Source organism: Miscanthus floridulus, chromosome 2 (genome assembly GCF_019320115.1).
Source record: "Miscanthus floridulus cultivar M001 chromosome 2, ASM1932011v1, whole genome shotgun sequence".
NCBI lineage: Eukaryota > Viridiplantae > Streptophyta > Magnoliopsida > Poales > Poaceae > Miscanthus > Miscanthus floridulus.
This window is the reverse complement of record NC_089581.1, coordinates 107,518,553-107,540,943: the sequence shown is the minus strand read 5'-3', so window position 1 is coordinate 107,540,943 and position 22,391 is coordinate 107,518,553. Positions and strand designations below refer to the sequence as shown.

At 51.4% G+C, this 22,391-nt stretch overlaps 2 protein-coding genes across 2 annotated transcripts; both read right to left on the bottom strand.

Annotated features, from left to right (window-relative positions):
* Positions 1-239: 239 nt before the first annotated feature.
* Positions 240-2,127, bottom strand: LOC136539319 (uncharacterized). The gene has a single exon (XM_066531275.1). The coding sequence runs from the start codon at positions 1,855-1,857 to the stop codon at positions 907-909; it is 951 nt and encodes a 316-aa protein (XP_066387372.1). The 5' UTR covers positions 1,858-2,127; the 3' UTR covers positions 240-906.
* Positions 2,128-4,920: 2,793 nt separating this feature from the next.
* Positions 4,921-22,355, bottom strand: LOC136527631 (phragmoplastin DRP1E-like). The gene is made up of 15 exons (XM_066520424.1): positions 22,063-22,355; positions 21,904-21,967; positions 21,703-21,810; positions 21,019-21,120; positions 20,628-20,678; positions 20,474-20,535; positions 8,352-8,442; positions 7,082-7,146; positions 6,798-6,992; positions 6,594-6,713; positions 6,445-6,515; positions 6,126-6,351; positions 5,997-6,047; positions 5,490-5,912; positions 4,921-5,408 (listed from the first exon to the last, which is right to left on the bottom strand). The coding sequence occupies exons 1-15, from the start codon at positions 22,195-22,197 to the stop codon at positions 5,280-5,282; spliced, it is 1,893 nt and encodes a 630-aa protein (XP_066376521.1). The 5' UTR covers positions 22,198-22,355; the 3' UTR covers positions 4,921-5,279.
* Positions 22,356-22,391: the final 36 nt, after the last annotated feature.

Sequence of the window (22,391 nt, the reverse complement as noted above, 5' to 3'; positions counted from 1 at the left end):
GCCTTAATAGATTTTTCTCTTGAATTAGCCACGGCTTCTATAATTAGTTTTATAATTAACTTATATTTAGTTCTACTAATTAGTACCCGATGTCCGACGCGACGAGCACTAAACTTTATCTATGGATTCCGCCGCTCATCAGTAATCCCGATAAAGCACCGTTCGGCTGGTCAGTTTTCAAAAAATTCAGATAATTTAATAATATTCTACGAAAGATAATAAGCTAAAACAAACTAAACAAGTCCGCACAGCCGAACGGGCTGAAATTCCCTTGTACACCTTGGGCTAGGAGTACATGCTGCTACAGGCTGATTCAACTGTCTGAAGAAGAATACTGCTACCATTGAAGGCGGAGCAGAAGTACAGTGCTGACGGAAGTGGAAGGATCCAAGTCCAACAGAGGGAGGCCAGCGACGCGCAACTGACAACTACCTCCGGCCTGCGGGAGTTCATGTGATGAGCGCCAGCAAACACCGCCCGCGCACATACAAAACGAACCAATCGCCCGATAAACAGAATAGCTCAGCACTCGGCAGCAGACAAAATTGAAGTCGCGGGTCAGAGGTCAGCAGAGCTGATCTCCCCAGGTCGCCGTGTTTGACATCTTCCTCCCAGACAAAATTTCAAAGCTCAGATCAAATTTCTTACAGCTCATGAAGCTAATCCACTGCCTTCGTCCGTCTAATGTGCTGGCTCGTAGGACAAAGCAGATCCCCGGAATCACCATTGAATTTCTTCCCAAGTTTGTTTTCAATCTCGTGGCTGCTAGCTAGGCGCTAAGTGCTACTACTGTACTAACAAACATCAACAATCATCTTCGAAATTAACAAAAAAGAAAAGAAAAAAATGAAACAAAAGAAGAACTTTGGCCGGCGCCGACGACGAGAACCGGCCGGCGAGGCCGCGTCATCGGAACCTACCCATATCAGCGAGCTTCCGGGAGGCGTTGCGCCCGAACGACGAGGCGCCTCCGGCCGACGCGTGTCGCCGGTGGCTGTCTCCTCCCAGCGTGGAGGGGTCCGGCGGCTGGCACCGGCGCCGGCCGCCGGTGGAGCTGGGCCGGACGAGCGGGCTCAGGCACACGGCGAACCCCGAGATCCCGTCCCCGCTGGCGCCCGCGCCAGCGCCGCCGCCGCCGTGCCGGCGCCGGTGCTGCTGCTGCCTGGCCGGCGACGGGGAGGGGAACCACCAGCTGCTGCTGCTGCCTCCGGGGGACTCAGGCTCCTCGTCCTGCTGCGCCGGTGGCGGCGCCGGGAAGGAAGCGGCCGCGGGCAAGTCGGTCGGCCTCCGCTTGCCGCGGCGGATGATCGCCGAGAGCCACGAGGTGGACCGCCGGGGAGGCTCCTTCCTGCCTGCCTCTGCTTCCCGTCCATGCCGCCTGCCGCCGCCGAAGATCACTGCCAGGAAGGACCGCCTCGGCGCGGCCTTCCTCTTGCCGCCGCCGGTCTCCTCCCCGGGCTCGTCGGCGGCGCGAAAGGCGGCCGCGGCCGCGGCGGCCGGCCCGACCTGCGGCGTGCGGAAGAAGAGGAGGTTCGGCTGGTGCTGGTGGTACCCGGACGAGGAGGAGGTCGCGTAAGCGCAGGCATCGGAGCGCCGGTGCTGCACGTACGGCGAGACGGAGCGCGGGAACGCCGCCCCGGCCCTTTCCTCGGCGTGGCCGTGCTGGTGGTGCCGCCGCGCGGGCAGGTGCAGGGGCGGTGGCGGGGGCGAGCCGCCGCAGCTGCTGCTCCCGCAGCCTCCGTCGCTGCTGGCCTCGGCGGCCTGGGCGCGCTCGGCGGCGAGCGCGAGGAGGCGGTCGCGGAGGCAGGGCGCGCAGACGCCCACGGGGTTGGCGTAAGGGTGGAGCTTGCACCTCATCTCCCAGCGCTCATCACGCCGCGCCAGCCGCCGCAGCCGCAGCGCCGAGAGGAAGGAGCAGCAGAGGCAGATCGCGAGGCGCAAGAGACTGCAGCGGCGCGGTTGGTTGGTTGGTTGGGTTTGGATTTTGGCGTGGCCACAGCGGCGTTGTAGTTGTACCGCGCTGTGCAGCAGCCGGGCAGCTTGGATTTTCCTTGGCGCTGCGCTTGCCTGTGCGCTGTGGCCTGTGGGAACTGGGAAGACCCGAAGAGTGGTTGGGCTGGGCGATGGCGCCGTAATGGCTGGGATTTATTTTGGGGGAGGGAAGGACGGGGGGTGGGTCCCTGGCGCAGGCTACTCCGCTAGTCTAGTTCAACTCCCGGGTTCTTTTTTTTATTAAAAAGATAAAACAAAATAAAACTCGAGTCTTCCTCTCAGAAAAAGTCTCTGCCCAAGAATGCCTACCTGATCTTGTCTAAGCACATTTGTTGCGATTTATATAGAGACCATACATTGAGAATGAGCTCACCAAGAAGTTAGATACAATATAATATAAAAATATATAACCACAGATTTGCAATTGGGAAATTTCCACACTGACAAGAATTGGCAATCACTTGACAGATTCCACTCAAAGTTTAAACAATTATAGTCCAATCGAGCGTAATTCACTGATCCAAAACAAGCTAGGGTACTCTAGGGGAAATTACACTGTTTTACATACATGAATTTACTACGTCTAACAGCAAAAGCAACCCTAATATATGTGAATGAATTGCATGCCAATCCTAACATTGCTAAACGGGAAACCGTTTAAACGGAGTTATTGCCGGCAGGAGTAGGACGTCCATATGCACGGGATTTATTGCCCCCGTTGTCACTGACGGACAAATTGAATACGTCAGGGACACACAGGACACATACCTGTTCGGGAGGCCTTATCGTATCGTGGAGTGTGAGAGAGAAACACTGCGAACAGGCTCTTGCGAGGACGTCCTCTTCGTCTCGCGTGTTTGTTTGGGATCGGACTCATGCCCCTGCAGGCTCGACCGGCAGTAGGGTTGTAGAGTGGGCGTGTACAGTCCTAGCCTCCTAGGTCGATTGGGTCATTGGGCTCAAGTCAAACGTCAAAAACATTGGTACACAAAACGCCGGCACACGCCATCAACAGTGCCGGTTACAGTCGTACAGATTGGTTTGCTGGAGAGCGTATGCCCGTCTCTGTTTGATTATTGCTCTGCATTTTCGAATTCCTTCCTGTGGTATATTCGTCTGGAGAGCGTATGGACCGACAGGCGTGACAGGGAGAAGCTTCCATCCATTTGGGTCCGTGTCCTGGCCCATGCGTACAGGAACAAGGCTTGTCCAGGTTTGACGGGAGACAACAACAGCAGCTGACGGGGAGGGAGGAGCGGTTGAATAGTGTTTTCCGAGGAGGAGCGGCAGGTGAGGTGACCGCGGAGACGCTGACACAGCGCCCGCCCCTCCCTCCCGTCCGTCGACGAGGGATGGATCATTGGGGGTGGAGACTGTGAGAGGAGCGCGTGGGCGCTGCCCGTGCCTGGCATGTGGCGAGCAGCGGCGCCACGGGATTACATGTGCAAGGGCAACCAACTCTAGTTTAAAAGCCTTGGTCCGTAAGGGGGTGGCCAGCGGCAGAGAAATTATAAGCTCGACGAGGAAGGCCTGCACGAGGAGATTACTCGTTACTCGTTCGGTGATCCGGTCCGACAGACCACTCACTAGATGCCTAGACGTGCCTTAATCAACCAACCGCCACATGAGACAGGAGTATATGTGTGCTACTGCTAAGTACATACGTAATGGCCAACAGCTACCGGTCGGCCTACGATCTCTTCGTTTGGCTTATAAGCCGTACTTTTTCAACGAATAGTATTTTTCTATCATAATAAATCAGCAACCAGTACTTTTAGTCACGACTTATCAACCAAGCGAACATGGCATTATTCTTCGCCTTAAAAGAATACTGCCCTCAGAGATAACTACTGGCATGTTCTAGTATTTATACGCTAGTAAAGTCCAAAGTGCGGCCCTGGATTTTGGCCATGTTCGCTTGTCTTATAATCCATATTTTTCAGCTTACTTTTTTAACTGGAACAGTGTTTTTTTTTCCCCATAGAACAAATTAGTCGGAACAGTGGCATTAGCGTCACGACCATGACAGATAACATAAGCAGTTAGTAGCACTTGTTACCACCGTCAATAAATATTGGTTGGAAATTTTTGAGCGGCTATTACGCACTGGTACTGTGGATTGGCAGCGATGCCAGTTTGGAACTGTACAAAATGTGGACTGCCGGAACAGCTAGCCTGTTCGGCTGGGCTTATACGATTTGGGTGAGGTTTTCAGCAATGAGGAGGACGGATCAAGGCCTGATTAATACTTAGGAGCACATTTATTCTGACTGGCAGGTCATGGTGACAGCAACTTCACCGGAAACACTAGTAGATGACGTGTATGGCTCCTAATTACAATTTCGTGTTCTTAGGACGACCAATCCAGTCTGCTGAAGATGCATGAACTCGTCAAAATCAGGACAGCACGTCATGCGTTTAGCGTTTCTATTCCAGAAGAAGACCTGTTCTACGCGGGGAACTCATGGAAGGGCGCACGGCGGGCAAAACCTCCTCTAGAAAGCGTGAAGTGAATCCATGGCCAGCAGGCGAGGATTTCACGGACGAACCAAAAGGGTCAGATCAACGGAGGGGCCAACTGACCAGAAAAGAACGCGCGGACTGATTTGTATGCTGCTGAAAGAATGCGAGCAGGACAAATAAGCATCGCGAAATTGACCAAGGCTTATGCGGGGCTTGACTGACCTGATCCCTGTTTCGAATGGTTCTGCACTGCACGCGTCATTCATCCCGGATGTGGAAAATGTCAGCAATAACGCTAACAAAAGATACTCGTAGATGGCAGACGGGTCTTGCAGGTCCAGCAGGCCGAGAATGTTCAGACGCAATACCAGTTGTTTATCGAACGGCTCACAAACAACTCCCTGATTCAATTGCATGGTAATGCTCTCAGCCAACAATGTGGATTTATTCTACAGTGTGAGTGACTAGTGGCAAGTTGCATAAAATATATTTGTCATTAAAAGTCCGCATTCTGCAGTCTACACGACTACACTTAGTAAAGGACGGAAGAAGAATCTACATGTGCATCCTACTCTTACAGAATCTAGGTATCATGAACAAAACTTCATTCTCATTCGTGCATACAAGTTTGCACATGGGTTACGAAGGACTAAGAGATTTGCACCTAATAAGAGTTGGGAGTTGAGACAGAGATACAACACAAGAAGTCAAGCACGCAACTGATATTAACAGGCTAAGATACGAGACAGGTGATCGGTCTAGTAATACTTGACAACCAATGTGCATATTAGCTAGCTGCTAATTCTGCATTAGTCGAATTACCTTCATCGTGTCCATGACACGGAATCAATCTCGTCCCGAGCAGACTTGTACAGCTCAAGCCTCTTAAAGCATTGCAACCTGCGTTCCATGAGGGCAGGATCCTCGTCAAGGAGTACTGCAAGTTGCTTAGCCTGCAAAAAACAAAATTTATTTACTGGAAAAATTGGTGGGAGGAGGAATGAACAAGCTAGAACACAAAGAAGGTTACTCACATCTTTCCCGCCCACTTGAGTATAGAAATCATTAAGCAGGGACCGCTTAGCTTCGCGGACCTGACAGTGGACAACAGACTTGGGGATAGTATTCTTCAGGGTTTCAGATACCATGCCAATATATGAGGACACATTAGAAGCAATCCTCCTGAAATGTGCATCAGAGTAACGATCATCCGAAGGAGCTGGAGGGTTTGCAGTTCTGGGATTTCCAGGAGCAGGAGGATTTGCAGTTCTGGGATTTCCAGTTCCAGTCTTGTCAACTTCCTGTGGGAGCTTGCGGAAGAACTCCACAGTCAAATATGCTGACTCGATATCAACCAGCCGTAGAGTAGTTTTCCTGCCATCTTCACGGAATCTCTCAAGGGCCTTATAGCATGCAGCAGCAAGCTCCGTTTGTAGAGTTGGAAATCGTTTCAACTCCTAAAGATGCAGTAACTTTTGTAACTAATGTACAAGGGAAAAGGGTGTAACTGATACTTTGTATCTAAGAAACCAAGGGCAAACCTGAGTCTCCCCAATGGATATCCTCACCAGCTCTTTCAAAACAGAATGCACCTGCAGTGATGTATAAAAGGCTCTTCAGTTGATTAAAGGAAGTACTAATACAATCAGCACAGGAAGAAGATTTCTTACAGCATCTACAGAAGCTTCAGCTGGTCCTCTAAAATAATTGAGAGCAGATTCAATCAGCCGACGGTACCCTTGCTCAGGAGCAATTAAATGAGGCTGATAACCATCTGCCTGTGATACAACCCGCTTCACATTTTGCACGGAGAGGTGACGATCAAATGGAAGCTTCCGCAGAGCAGAAGGGAGTTGGTTATCAAAGACCCCATAAATTCTATCACCACCAGGTCGTCTACAAATTTTAAATTGCATATTAAGGACAGCCCAGAACAATAATCAGATTGACAATAAATCAATTAAGAAAAAACATTGATATGAGGTTTACCCTCCATCAAGATGTTCTTTAAATATTTTGTCAAATGCACGGCAAAGCTCCAGGATGAGGTACAATTGAGCCTGCAAAAGAATAGCCATGATGTCCCTATGTCCATTTAACTCCAATGCACTTTAGCTCAAAATTTCAGTAAAGATTACCCCAGCATCAGAGGCAATAGGTCTACCAAGGTGATCCATCTCAGATTCAAGCTCATCAATAGTTTTGTTTATCAGAGAGGTTATGCTCGGAATGCGTGATCTGATCGCAGCCTCTAGATGCTGAAAGATGGAAGCAGCACTGCATCATCTACCATTTTTAGATCACTAACAGTATAAATGAAAGCAATGCAAGATTTCTTGAACCTGTGAAAGAAGCTTAGCAAGATATTCTGAACCCATCCTGCTGGCAAGATGAGAATATTCAGGACTAGAATCAAAGAACTCTTGCTCTTTTCGCCTAGCAATAATCATGTCAACATTCCTGTTGATATCTGCTTGTGAACGGTTCACAATTCCAACCCAGGGATGCTGCAGTCTGTAAGCTCTTCCTTCAAGAACCTAAATGAAAATAAAGAAGGGGAAGTTACAGAGTCCAATGGCAATAAAAACAAAAAATTCACACAGAACAAGAGACCACAGACACTTACGTCAAGCGCATTTGTTCCCTTGTCCATTAAATCAAGCTTTGTCAACACACCAAATGTCCTCTCACCTGAAATTTAAGATGATCCTAAGCCAAGGAATTAACTAGGCGAATCAAAAGGATAGGACTTTGTCAGCATGGAGATTTTCAAATGATAATTAACCTTAATTTTGGAGAAAGAAATAGTAATCTAAGTCAAATTACTGACACTTGGAAAAACTCCTGAATCATTCCACTTTACTCTTATGTCAACTTCTTACACCATCAAAAGTTGATCTAGTAGCTGACATGAGTTTACAGCTTCACGTTCTCTTATTTTATTAGCGTTCACAACCATCATGTTTCCTGGCACTTTTTTAGATAATGTAGTAATCATATCGCACCCTGTACATCGAAAGATTCACACGGTCACCAATTTATTACCTCATTTTAGAACTTTGCTACATACCACAAAACTAAGATACAGTAAGCCAAGAGTTTGAACACTACTGTGGTTACCTCAACAACAAAATTTTGAATGTTGGACTTATAGACATGAAAAGGTGACAGATATACTTCAAATGAGGTTTGTTTTCAAGTGTCCTATTTTTCCATTATACAAATGGTTAGGGAACAGGATAGTTTCATTTAGAAACTGGTAGAAGTAACAAGGAAGGGAAGTCTATAATCAGTTAGTACAAAATGCCCCACATTTGCAGAGTTGGGAGTATAGTATGCTTCAACCTGCGACAAGCTTAGCACAAATGCTCTCAGGCTCTACCCAACAAACTGAAACAAGCAAATGGTCTCTATCCTAAAATGATGTGCATGCAATCATTGTTGGAAATAATCCTGTGTGTCTAGGTACATGCTAGTGTCTAGGTTCATAGCCTTTACTTTAGCTAAATTTCTGCATGGAGTAATAGGAGTAATAGACTGATTATTTGGGTAATATTCTGCATTAATTTGGAGGCTATCACAGCCACAATTGTAGCTCTCAGCACTGTATAAATCTAGGAGGAAAATCAGAAAAAGCTCAAGTCATTCCAGCCACCAAAACCATTGTGTTCGTGTGTATCTTGTGTGTGAGAGTTCTTGGTGACCTATTAAGAGGCTATTTGTTCACGACAAGCACAGATGATGTGGACAAGTTTTGAAATGATCAGAGAAAAGGTTTTATTAGACATAAGTGAAACGAGAATACACAAGTATTCAAACTCAAAATCAAAGTAGGTATCATCAGCTAATAAAAGTAATATACCATGGAAAAACAAGTGTGCTATCTTGATGCATACCAGTTGGATCCACTTCCCGGGCAAGCTTGATTGCATCTGATGTTGCTATATCTTGATTGGCAGGAGATATAGCCAGTATAAGACAATTCGGCTGCAAAGAAAATACAAAAATTCAAGACACCTTGTTGATATGATTGGGAATATAACCGTATGCAATAAGCAAAGTGCCAAAACAAAGAGTAGGTATAGGAAGTTAGGAACTGAATTCAAGATAGAGCAGGCATAATAATACAGTCCATGCTATAGAAATTCTACCGAGTCTTACACTTAGTAGATCTGCTCGTGAGATCAAGTGTTATAGTTAGATGATCTTGATTAGACTATACAGAGTATTTCCTCACCATTTTCAACTAAAAACAAGGTTTTAAATAGCGGTGTCGGGTTCATAAACCCGGGGTCCCTCATGGACCGGCTTCCCAACAAAGGCTCGGCCCAGCAGACAACGTTGCGAACGACGCGCAACTCATGGGCCGACCCAAATACCTAAACGACAGGCCAGAAGGGCAATCCAATCTCCGACCGGAAGGCCTGACCGAGGAGGAACGGCGTCCGCTTCCGACTCCGGCCCGCCTCCGGGGCAGCCTCTCCGACCGGAAGGCCTGGCCAAACACCACTTCCGACTCCGACCTGCGTCTCCGACCCGGGATGCGCCGAACCCCTGCTTGCAGCTCTTCTCCGACTGGCGCAATCAGAGCCGACTGAGACCAAAAGACCGGGGACGCCCGCTCAGTGAGGACCAGGAAACGGATAGAGAAAGTAAGGCAGGGCACTCAAGTCAACCGCAATACCAAGGACCGTACCATGTATACCTGCAGGACAGTACCAACAGGGCATGTCAGAAGGGTACCCTGCAACCTTCTTGGCATGTCAGAACCCAAACAGTGTTGTGGGCGCCGACATTTGCCCTACAGTGTTGTGGGCGCCATCAACTCCCATACCAGACAAACGCAGTAAGGCTCCCCCACGTGCCTCTGAGCATCAACAGTATAGCAGGCACCGGCATCTGCCATACCGGAAGAAGGCACAACCTCCCACATACGTCTGACAACAACAGTGTTATGGACGCCTACCATCATCTTGTACCCGATGGCGTGAGCAACAAGACTTAGTAGCATACGTACTCTCTCACATGTAAGGCCGTCTCCTTCATCTATAAAAGGGGATGCGCTCTCTCCCAACAAGGGAAAGATACCTCAGTTCATTCACACACCACAACAAAACCATTAGGTTCAAACCTCGAGCATACGCTCGAACACTTAGCACATAGCGGAGCTCTCGTCACTCTCGGCCCTTCAGACCAGAGTCCGACCGGACCTCTTATACCCCCATCTTTCTCCCTTCCGTTTGTAACCCCACAGCAAACTTCGAGCACCTGGGCTCAGGAATAAAGTCACCGACCGACTCAAACTCGACGTAAGGCACGTTGCCTGAACCAGTATAAACCCTGTGTCATTGAGTGCTAGGCCACCTCCGATCACAACGTACAGCAAAACTACAAATATGTACGTGTTGGTCACTTTCTGCACCGACAGTTGACGCCGTCCGTGGGGAAGACGTTGTACGTTCACACTTTTGGTCATCGGATGGCCCACTTTTCCGCCACCTTTGCCATGGCGGGCTCAAGTGATATGACTCGCTTCGGCTCGCTGGAGTTTCCCGCACTCCCACCTGTTGGGATGTGGGTTCCACCCGTCTTCGAGCCATCCCAGGCCTTCCTCTTCGGAAGCCTGGACTTCGTCGCCGACCAGCTCGGCGTACTACACCTCCGCAAGGAGGCACTTCTTCCGGCGCCCGTCGGAGGGGCGCCCTCCAATGGCTCCGGGACACACGACGACTTCAACGACGAGGCGCCTGCGCTTCAATCCGAACAAACGCTCTGCTCATACCCCACTGTGAGTAATGTACATACTGTTATTTACTCGTTATTTACTATCTCCCGCCGATTATCCGGAGGGACCGCATTATCCGCACCACAACCACCGTACGACCGGTTCCCCTACGGCCTCGTGTCCCCCGCGTACGCGTACGCTCGGGTGAAAGCTCTAGTTTGGTTTTGGTGAATTGATAAAACCCTAAATGCTAACCTAGTTTATCAAAGTGATCATAAGATAGGTAGCACATTCCAAGTGGTGAAGCAAATGAAGATCATGAAATGATGATGGTGATGCTATAGTGATGATCAAGTGCTTGGACTTGAAAAGAAGAAAGAGAAAAACAAAAGTCTCAAGGTCAAGGTATAAGTGGTAGAAGCCATTTTGTTTTGGTGATCTAGACACTTAGTGAGTGATCACATTTAGAATCGATAGCCGTACTATTAAGAGAGGTGAAACTCGTATCGAAATGCGGTTATCAAAGTATCACTAGATGTTCTAACTCATTGAATATGCATTTAGGATCTAGTGGAGTGCTAACACCCTTGAAAATGTTTGTGAAGATATGCTAACACATGTGCACAAGATGATACACTTGGTGGTTGACACATTTGAGCAAGGGTTAGAAACTTTACCGGCGGAGTGTCCGCCCGTAGAGTGCGGACAGTCCGACAGTGCCACCGGCGCCCTATACAGAAAAGACTGGGTCTCACAGAGTGTACCGGACGCTGGCCTCAACTAGACCGGCGCATCCGATCAGTAGAAGCAATGAAGACGCTGACGTCGGTCTTCGACTGGACGCTGGGTCACTTCGTGACCGGACGCTAGCTAGGTGCATCCGGTCCCACTGACATGGCAGCGCACAGAGACGTTGAGTGACCGGACGCTGGGTGTCCGGTCGGGCATGACCGGACGTGTCCGGTCGTGATTTTTCGCTTCTGATACCTTACTGGAAACGACCGGACGCTAGTGTTGGTGCGTCCGGTCACTTTGAGCAGCGCATCTGGTCACCACTTAAATGTACTAATGATCGTTGAGATTGGGCGATCAGCGTTTGAAGCCGATGACACGTGGCAAGCATCGGGCGACCGGACGCTGGGTCCTACGTCCGGTCGATATGACCGGAGCGTCCGATCACCCCGAGCAGTGCCCAGTGAAGGGATACAACGGCTCTATTTTGTGGGGGGCTTCTATTTAAGCCCCATGGCCGGCTCAAGCTCACTCTTTTGGCTATTTGCATTGACATAGCAATCTTGTGAGCTTAACCAAAGCCCTCCCACTCATCTCCATCATAGATTCAACATCTTTGTAAAAATGAAAGAGAATCCAAGTGCATTGCTTGAGTATTTGCATCTAGAGGCACTTGATGTTCGTGTTTCGCTACAGGATTTGCTTATTAGTATTGGTGGTTGCCGCCACCTAAACGGCTTGGAGCAGCGAGGATCGTCGAGCGAAGGTTGGTGATTGTCTCCGGCTCTGATCGTAGTGATTGTGTGGGGTTCTTGACTTTTCCCTGACGGAGAGGCAAAAGGTACTCTAGTGAATTGCTTGTGACTTGTGTGATCCTCATCTTGTGTTGGTTGTGCGGCATCCTATTGAGAGTTTGGCATGTGATGCCAATTAGCGCGTGAACCTCCAAGTGAGTGAATCGCCACAACAAGGACTAGCTTAACGGCAAGCAAGTGAACCTCGGTAAAAAATCATTGTGTTCATCTTTTGATTTCGAGATGATTGCTCTTCATTGGTATTTATTCTTGTGATTGATTAGCTCCTTCCTCGACATGACGGTATAACCATCTTGCTCACTCTCTTTATATTACCGTAAACTAGTTGTCAAGCTCTTTAATGTAGCTAGTTGTGAGAGCTTTTTAGTTTTGTTATTGTAGCTCTTTAGTTTTGTTACTGTAGCTCTTTAGTTATCGTTTGAGAGTGCACTAACTTAGTGTAGTGACATAGCTATTGTGTGATTAAAAACTATATAAACTAGAATTGTCGTAGGTGGCTTGCAATTTTAGTAGGCTAACGCAAGATTTGTTTCGTCTCATAATTGTCTAACCGGTTTGCTAAGTATTGTTGTAGAAATTTTTAATAGACTATTCACCCCCTCTAGCCATTAGGACCTTTCATCGGGGACTCCGAAGGACGCTGGTGCCGCCTCCTCTCACATCCGAATTCGTGGAAATGGCGCACTATGCTCCCACCACTTTTCACGAACTCCTCGATGACGAGTTTGAGAGCAACGGCTCCAGCATCGGCGACGTGGCACCTAGCCACCGTCTGTCCCGAGAGTGCGCTATGGCGGACGCTCCGGGACAACTGCCAGTGTTAGCGGAGTCCTTACAGACTCACACCCCTCCGGACCCTCGTGCGGGCGCCCTCGCGCTTGCACAAGAGTACGGCGAGGAGCTACGACAACGGCGACAGAACCAACCGCCACCTGCGCCGCCGCGCTCGGCGCACCACGCTGCGCCCCGTGCGCGTAACCCGACGAGAGGCGCCCGGGGTCGCGCCCGCCAGGTCCAGCGCAACATCATGGACAAGGGGAACGATCCCCCGCGGTTCGCTCGGCCTGGCCAGAACATCGCCACCGCGGCAATGCTTCTGCGCGGCCTTCCCGAGCCGAACAACCCCCAAGAACAGGCGATCCATCGGAACCTCCGAGTACTGGTGGAAACCACCACCGTTCAACAGGCGGAAAGCTCCGCATCACGACATCGGCTCGCGGATCCACCAGAACCTCCGAGCACTGGTGGAAACTGCCGCCGTTCAACAGGCGGAAAGCTCCGCATCGCGACACCGACTCGCGGCCTCTCCCCACCATAGGAGTGGGGACGCAACAAACGAATCGCTCCACCCGCTCACCGCTACAGCCGCCGAGTGCGGCACAGGAGGCCGCATCTACGCCTCAGCCTGACCTGACGCCCGCTCCGCACCGACCGCCTGTGCGCGAGCGGCTCGGGCCGAACCAAGACGCTCACAGCGTCATCAGCAGCCGGCGTCGGTCCCAGCATGATGATGACGTCCATCGAGCGACAGTGAGGGCAGGCGACACAGACCTCGGCCGGACCATCGCGGGGAGTGGTGAAACGCACCCTAGGAGCGGTCGCCGACCGAACGACCGGAGTCCCAGCCCGGATGGCCCGGGACCACGGGCCTTTGGCCGACGCATCCAGAGAGCGTCGTTCCCACAACGCTTCCGACCGCCTAACAACATCACCAAGTATATTGGGGAGACGAACCCCGGTATATGGCTTGAAGACTTCCGGCTCACCTGCCGAGCCGGTGGAGTGGATGATGACCACTTCATCATTCAGTACCTCACTATCTACGTAGGGAAGCATGTTCGAGCTTGGCTCGAATTTCTCCCACACGACAGCATCCGCGACTGGGCGGACCTCAAAAGGGTCTTCGTCGGAAACTTCCAGGGGACGTATGTCCGCACTAGGAACTCTTGGAACCTCAAAAGCTGTCGGCAGGAGCCCAGCGAGCCCCTGCGGGATTACATCCGCAGGCTCTCCAAAAAATGCAACTCCCTTCCTGATGTCGTCGACGCGGATGTCATCAGCGCATTCCTCTCCGGGACAACCTGCGAGTCCCTAATCCACAAGTTTGGCTGCCTGAAGCACCATACCACATGCGACCTGCTCGACGTCGCCACCACGCCTCCGGCGAGGAGGCGGTCGGAGCAGTCTTCAACGGAGGCCGGGACAAAGACAAGGCCAAGCGCGAGGATCAGGACGAGAGCCTCTCCACGCAGAGGGGGAAAAAGAACAAGAAAGATCGTCGCCGACCGGCCAACTCCGCGTTGGTCGCCGCGGCTGATCACACGGGCAAGCAGCCCCAGCAGGGCCTCCCGGACCACTTCAACGAGCTCATGGAGAGCCCGTGCACCAACCACGCCTACCCCGTCAAACACCTCTACAAGGACTGCGAGCTCCTCAAGCGCTTTCTACGACAGGCCGGTAGGCCGAAGGAAGAAAAAGGCAAAGAGGCAACAGCCAAGAAAGGGGGCGTGGCGAGCAAGGATCCGGACGACTGAAGGTCCCGATACGGCGACCGAGGTGATCCGACCGGACACCTACCGACTGAAGGACGACAACGGTGACTTTCTCACCAACACTTGGAACAACGAACAGCTACGTCGTTTCTTCCCCTAAAATTCACTCTTACCATTTTTTACTTAACGTTTGCTCTTATAAAGCGTCCCAACCCAAACACTTTCAGCACGGGTCGCTCGAGGGCTCCACGGGGGTGCAATGCCACCTCTCTTTTTACTATCATATGATAAATACATTTTTCCCCGAACGAAAGGGTAATCCGTTTCTTTAATTACCTTACGTAACTTTGCTTTAAATATTCCGACCGATCGTACCCCGCCTCTACCTACGGTTACGAGCAGCTTTGCCTCGTGGGCCACGTCCGGGCACTTAAGATTGCAGCCTACGGTACGAACGGGCAGGTGCGAAAAAGAAAAGAAAAAAAACAAAGTTATGCTAAGAAAAAAAAGGAACGGACGGGACAAGCTTCCCCGAATTAAGTAGTTCCATCACAAAAACAAAGTTACTGTATTCATGAATACACAAAAACACTTTACACAGGGGGCTCCCCCCACGACATTATCTTTTACATCTGCTAAAGTATTTCTAGTTTAAAACTTCTACTACAGCTCCCCGACGGCATCGACTACCGGCTCGACTGGCGAGGGTAGGGGTTGCTCGTCCTCCGACTGGGCAACATTCGGCTCGGTCGGAGGCGGGGCGACGTCCGCTTCCGACCCAGGCTCCACGACATCTGTAGGCTGGGCGACGTCCTCCTGACGCGCGCCTTCGGCCATGTCCGCACGGCGAGCATTCATCACCCACTGCGCGGAGACTTGCTCGAACACCAACTTTGCGTGTGGCAGCAAGCTCTCCCCGAGCGAGTAGATGTCCTCCACGCTCCAACTGTCGGCATACCAGCTGCAGATGGCGGTGAAGTCCAGGTTCGGGTGGTACGTCGCCACCGAAGTCAACACCCCCGACGTCCCGTAGAACAGCCCGTCGATGATGAGGGCCCGAACCTCGTCCGGAACCTTCACCAGCCGACCCCGACGACGGGCGGGTGTGAGCCCGCTCTTTCGATCGCCTGGCCTGTCCCGCCGCGCCCACAGCTGGCGGGGACGAGGCCGGCGACGCCTTAGAAGGGCGCAGTGACCGCGTCCGCTTCGCCTCCCGTTCGCCGACGGCGTCCGCGCTCGCAGCACGTTTCCTCGGCGCAGGAACATCGCCGCGCCTCTCTACCTCCTGTTCGCCGCCAGTGGACACGGACGCAGGATCGCGACGCTCCGCCGAGGTCACAACAACCTTCCGGCCTTCCTCCTCGGAGAAGATCATGTCATCACCCACCTCTGTGGGGTCCTCTGACTCGACGTCGCTCCTATTTTCCCCGACCCGCACGCGCCAGGCGATCTCCGTTTCCTTCTCATGCTTCCGCCGAGCCTCCTCGGCTTTCTTCTTCCTCTCAACCGCCGCCTCCTTCAGGGCGGCTAGCCGGGCCGCGCCCTCCGGCCCCTTCGGAAGTTGTGGCGGGACTTGTAAACTCCAAATCCCTACGGAACGAACGACTCAAAGTCAGGACACGGGAGAGCAAAAGGGGAAAGAACACGGAGTAAGGAGAGGGAAGCATACCAGTTTGGACACCGTCGCGGTGTTGAGGGATCCGGGCTTTCCATCGAGGTCTCTTTAGGCCTCGGCTGCAGCACCCGGTCAACGCGACTCTAGACCTCGTCGTTCGGCAGCTCCTCCGACGACACACGGTCGAGGTCCGTCGGGCCGTTGTACTTCCATATCGGCCGCGTCCTCTCCGCCAGCGGAGCGACCCGACGGCGGAAGATGGTGTGGAATACCCGCACCCCGTCAAGGCCACGCCGCACGAGCTTCTGGAGCTCCACCTCAATAATCTCCACCTTCTTCTGCCGGCTGGCGGAGCCCCACGACCAGCTCTCCTGCCTCTCCGGCCTCCTCCCGGTGAAAGGCGGGAACGGCGCCTCCGCCAGGTTCCTAATGTAGAACCATTCCCCATGCCACCCCCGATTGGAATCACAAGGGATGTACACGGGGTACGAGCCCGACGCGCTCGGTTTCTTCTGTAGCGCGAAACCCCCCACCGGCGCGATCATGTGCGGCTTCCCCTCCGACAAAGCTCGCCCGGACAACATCCGGTGGAAGAAGTCCACGTGCGGCTCCATCCCAAGGAAAGCCGCGCAAACAGTGACGAAGCCAGCGATATACAGCACCCCAGTCGGATTGAGGTGCTGCAGCTCCAGGCCCCACTCATTGAGGAGCCCGCGCAGGAACCGGTGCGCGGGGTATCCTAACCCGCGCTCATGAAAGGCGAGGAAGGAAACAACCTCACCGGCCCGAGGTTGCGGGAAATCCTCCCCCGCAGGAGCCCTCCAGTGCGCCACCTCCTGTAGCGGCAGAAACCCCTTCTCGGCGAAGGCAGCCAACACCGACTCCCTCACGACGGATGACCTCCAGCTCGACATTGCGCTCCGGGTTTGCGAATGGATCTGAGTTTTCTCCACTCCCTCGCTCTCCCCTTTTCTATCCTAGGAACCGCCGCGGCACTCAAACGCTTTGGGCGAGAAGGAAGGAGGAGAGGCGGCGGATAAGGAATAGGCGAAGGAACGGGACGGAAACCCTCTCCCATCCGCTACTTAAAGAAAGAGGCATAGCAGTTGGGAAAGGCGCAGCGATTGGGGAAAGGCAAAACGACAGGGGCGAAAAACCCTCTCCCTTCCCCCTTTCAATGCGGATGGGATACGATGAGACGCGCCCTGACCGATGGGACGCACCCTGCCCGACAGAACGGTGCCTGATCAGGCGAGACGTGGCCTGGGTATGGCCCACCACTACCACACGCCGGGAGCAAGAAACAAGGCGCCACTGCGCGCAGGCGGCCCTCCGCCTTCCCAGGCGGGACTTGGAAAGGCCCAAACGACGGGATCTCCGCCAGGAGAGACCAACGGGCTTCCTGAGTCGATCAGACGGCTCAGACGAATGCCGAGAGACGGGTAAGGAGCAGAGGGACGCCCCATGCGGGCCATGCCGACTCCGTCACGAACGACGAGCGCGGATCCCGATCGGACATATCCGATAGGAGCTCCTCAAACCCCGTCACTCGAGTCATCTAGGTAACATTACCAAACCCCCTCTCTTTTTTTATATAAACATTCATTCATCCATGCACGCATTCATTCATACCATACATCCAAAAGCATCGCATATGCAGTTAAATGCATCACAACGCTCCGTGTTGCGTCACAAAGTGGCAGTTGCCTCATTCAACATGAGCAACAACCGATCGGGGTTCGAAGGCCAGCCCACGAAGGGCTCGAGGCCACCTCGCGTCAAACAGAGCCAGGGAAGAAAACACAGATGAGCCCCGAGCGGCCCTCGCCCAATCTGCCCCAAAGCAGACAGGATCATCTCAACCTTCTCGTTCGATCAACCTCCCGCCAAACCCACAGAATCTCTATCGAGGGGAGGCCAGTGGTCCACCCGGGTCGGTATCCAGAACGGCCCAGGCATCTGCCGGATTGCAGGTTAAGGAGCAGTGGAGTGCCACATGAGGGCTATGCTGACCCCGTCACGAACGACGGACCCGGACTTCACTCGAATATACCCGCTAGCTTGCTCACCGAGCGCGTCACTCGAGTCATCGAGGCAAGCGACGTTAGCTCAGCCCCTGCGGTTGCGAGAAACCGCGGACGGGGTAACGCACAAAACTCAACCGACCCCTACCAAGCGCAACGGGGCTCAAGGGCTCAAGACACCCAAACGCCTCGGCTGCGCCTGGATCCGCAAGTCTGTCTCGTTCGATCCCTCGGCGCGCCCAACGCCTGGATCCGCGACTCCAACTCGCCCGATCTCTCGTTGCGCCCGACGCCTGGATCCGCGACTCCAACTCGCCCGATCCCTCATCGCGCCCGAGGCCTAGATCCGCGACTCCGTCTCGCACGAACCCTCGTCGCGCCCGACGTCTGGATCCACGACTCCGTCTCGCCCGATCCCTCGACCGCGACCAAACACCTGGGACCACGCTCCCGGAAACGACGGGTCAGAAGAGACTACGCCCACTACAGTGCACATGCTCACGCCCGCTACCAAAACCCCCCAGGCAATTCCGCCCGAATCAACCAGGGGCTCGGGGGCTACACCCGCGGGTTCGCTCGCGCGCACCCACCGTTAAGACAAAAATCCTCCAGACGATTCTACCCGAATCGCCCGGAGGCTCAGGGGCTCCTGTCGGGTTCGTAAACCTAGGGTCCCTCATGGACCAGCTTCCCAACAAAGACTCGGCCCAGCAGATAACGTTGCGAACGACGCGTAACTCATGGGCCGGCCCAAATACCTAAACAACAGGCCAGAAGGGCAATCCAATCTTCGACCGGAAGGCCTAGCCGAGGAGTAACGACGCCCGCTTCCGACTTTGGCACGCCTCTTCGATCGGAAGGCCTCAATAAGGAGGAACAGCGCCCGGTTCCGACTCCGGCCCGCCTCCGGGATGGCCTCTCTGACTAGAAGACCTGGCCAAACACCACTTCCGACTTCGACCCGCGTCTCCGACCGGGGATGCGCCGAACCCCTGCTTATAGCTCTTCTTCGACTGGCGCAATCAGAGTCGCCTGGGACCAACCGACCGAAAACGCCCGCTCGGTGAGGACTAGGAAACGGACGGAGAAAGTAAGGCAGGGCACTCAAGTCAACCGCAATACCAAGGACCGTACCATATACACCTGCAGGACAGTACCAACAGGGCATGTCATAAGGGTACCCTGCAACCTTCCTGGCATGTCAAAACCCAAGCAGTATTGTGGGCGCCGACATTTGCCCTACAGTGTTGTGGGCGCCATCAACTCTCATACCAGACAAACGCACTAAGGCCCCCCACGTGCCTCTAGACATCAACAGTATGGCAGGCACCGACATCTGTCATACCGGAAGAAGACGACGCAATCTCCCACATGCGTCTGACAATAACAGTGTTATGGGCGCCTACCGTCATCTTGTACCCGACGGCGTGGGCAACAAGACTTAGTAGCATACGTACTCTCTCTCTCACTTGTAAGTCCATCTCCTTCATCTATAAAAGAAGATGCGCTCTCTTCCAACAAGGGAGAGATCTCTCGGTTCATTCACACACCACAACAGAACCACTAGGTTCAAACCTCAAGCATACGCTCGAACACTTAGCACATAGCGGAGCTCCCGTCACTCTCGGCCCTTCAGATCAGAGTCTGACCGGACCTCTTGTACCCCCATCTTTCTCCCTTCCGTTTGTAGCCCCACAGCAAACTTTGAGCACCTGGACTCAGGAATAAAGTCACGGACCGACTCAAACTGGACATAGGGCACGTTGTCTGAACCAGTATAAACCTTGTGTTATCGAGTGTTAGGCCATCTCCGATCACAACGTACAGCAAAACTATAAATATTTACGTGTTGGTCACTTTCTTCACCAACAAGTGGACTGTGCAGACTGCGCCATTCAGCAGCGGCCTCCTCCAAGAGCCATGAAAAGTTATAGCGGGATATAGCGAAGCTATTTCATTTGGTGGTTTTATAGAAAAATGGAAATTGTCAATTAACTATGAAAAAAACATGAAACTAACAATATTTCATAAACATAAATACTTGAACACATAAAAATTCTCTAGGATACATGTCCCATGTCTTAACAATCATTCAATAAAAAATATAATATATTCACGGCTATAATCAACATTCATATTCATTCAATTCACAATGAAGAAATAAAATCAATAGTTACTCAATGGCTCATTATGACATTCATTGAGTAAAAAATACAATGGAGAGGCATAGAAATCTATTCATCTAGAGCAAAGAGTGGATATTTGACTCAGTTAGCATTAGTGGTGCTAAACAAATTTTGCAGCAAAGACAAATAGCAGTGTTTAGTGGAACCATTTTAAGGTGCGATAGCAAAAGAATTGACAATATCGTAGAGGTAGGCCCTCTGAAAATGCTATAGCTAGCTATTTAGAACCATGACTAATAACAAGGTAAACATCAGTGGCTTTAATTCTTTTCTGAAGAAGAAATGAATGTTAACGCTGAAGCATTTTGTATGACCACTAAAGGTGCACTTCTACCAACGATGCAAGTGTTACGTCATTTAATTTAAGAAACACCATGCAAAATATGTCAAGGTCATAGTCAGTTCTAGAGATATGTGCATCATTCATACCTTATCAACATACGAGCGCACCATGCTTTCAATATCCTGAACAATGCTTTCAGGCTGCCCCTCTGAAAGAGACAACATAATCAATGAAACTTCTCCTGAAAAAAGGCCACCTAATACAAGAACGTGAACAGAAACAATAAACGCATTTGCATACCTACTGCAACTTTTGTTAGACCTGGCAGATCAATCAATGTTAAGTTGACCACTGCAATAATCGATTTAATTGAGTAAATAAATATATACTATGAAAATTCAGGAGCTCAGAGATGCTTTTGCATATAAATCAACTGCTCTACAAACTAGTCAACAAGAAGCGTCCACTAGCATCAATTTCAATTATTAAAACATGACCAGGAAAACAAAAGGAAACAAAAAAACATTGCAATGCAGCTTTTGTCAGAAAGAAGAGATATAGTGATATACACATAGCATTCGACTGAGATTTTTAGATTCAACAACTAAAAGCAATAGCAATAATCTCCATTTTTTCTTTTTTTCTTGAAAAAAGCAGTGGCAGGTTCAGGTTGTGCCCAGGGCTTAGATACCATGTGGAGAGTATATGCTGAGATGAATTGGAACTGGAGATATTTGCTTTGTCTTTCCAGTCAACCTGTCAGTTTCATCTTGGATTTCCTTCCGCACAAGAGCTGCAGAGAACAATAATTGTTGGCATCTGAGATAAGTACTTCAGCCATTTCCATGTACTGAAAAATAACAAATCCACTCTGAGATCAAATGGCAACTGCTTCTTACTAATTTTGTGCATTCTACTTTTGAATACATGTTGCAAAGCATGATAAAATGCACATGATATTTGAACTAGCAGCACAACATGGGAAACACAAAGATGATCATGCCATTTACACAAGTCAAATACTTCTTAGACCCCAATGGCAACGCCTGGTGCAACATAGCAAGTAAGTTAAGGAGTGTCTATCCTCATGGAGCAGAAATTTTGAAGAGAACTTAAATAGGAAGCAATACTACACATCACTGACAGAACCGAATTCGTTAATAACTGACTAGCATTAAGACACAGGCACACAGCTTCTGCTGGCAGAAATACTAGTATACAGTTATTGGTTTCAGTAAACAGAGCATCTTGCGATGGTAAACATGACCATTAAAGCATTCAATTATACTAGCAATCAACTTACCAACAAACCAATTTCATAGCAGCATAGGCAAAGAATAACCCTATATCGCTGAAGACGACGAAGGTTGCTTACCGAAATCAGTGAAACGGCGCTTGGGCATGTGCAGGAACTCGGCGTACTCCTGCACCCCGTCCTCCGTCTTGTGCAGCTGCAGTACGAGTGGCCTACGCGTCACGATCCCTTCCAATCCAAGCACAAACCAAAAACCATAAATTTTCGAGCCCAAAAAATAACATGATTCAGTGACTGAAGAAGGTAAAAATCACTTCCAACCTGATCCTCGAGGCAGGAAGTCTCGCCCCACGATGCTCTCGAGCACCGATGATTTCCCCGAACTCTGTACATGGCCGCCGAATTAAGCGCCCTCGTAATTAAGCTACGGACAAAATCCTAGGCGAGCAAACACCTAGAGGTGACAGAAAGGAGGCGGACCTGACCGCCGACGACGGCGACTGACGGGAGCGCTTCCCAGAGGGCGGCGACGTCCCCGCCGCCGTGATCGCCGAGGACGGTGCAGGCGCGCTGGATGCGGTTCACGAGCAAGATCACGTTCTCCATGGTCGCCATCTCGGGGTGGCAGGAGGAGGAAAGCGCTGTGCTGCGACGGAGGGGGGCGGAAGGTTCTAGAAGGAAGCGAAGGATCGAGGGGGGAGAGCGCTCCCCGCTGCCCGCCCTGTGTCTGAGGTGTGCGAGCCGAGCAGATAGAGGCGGTCCCGATAGAGGCATCGCTGCTGCAACCCGTAACTGCTTCCCTTTTTCTA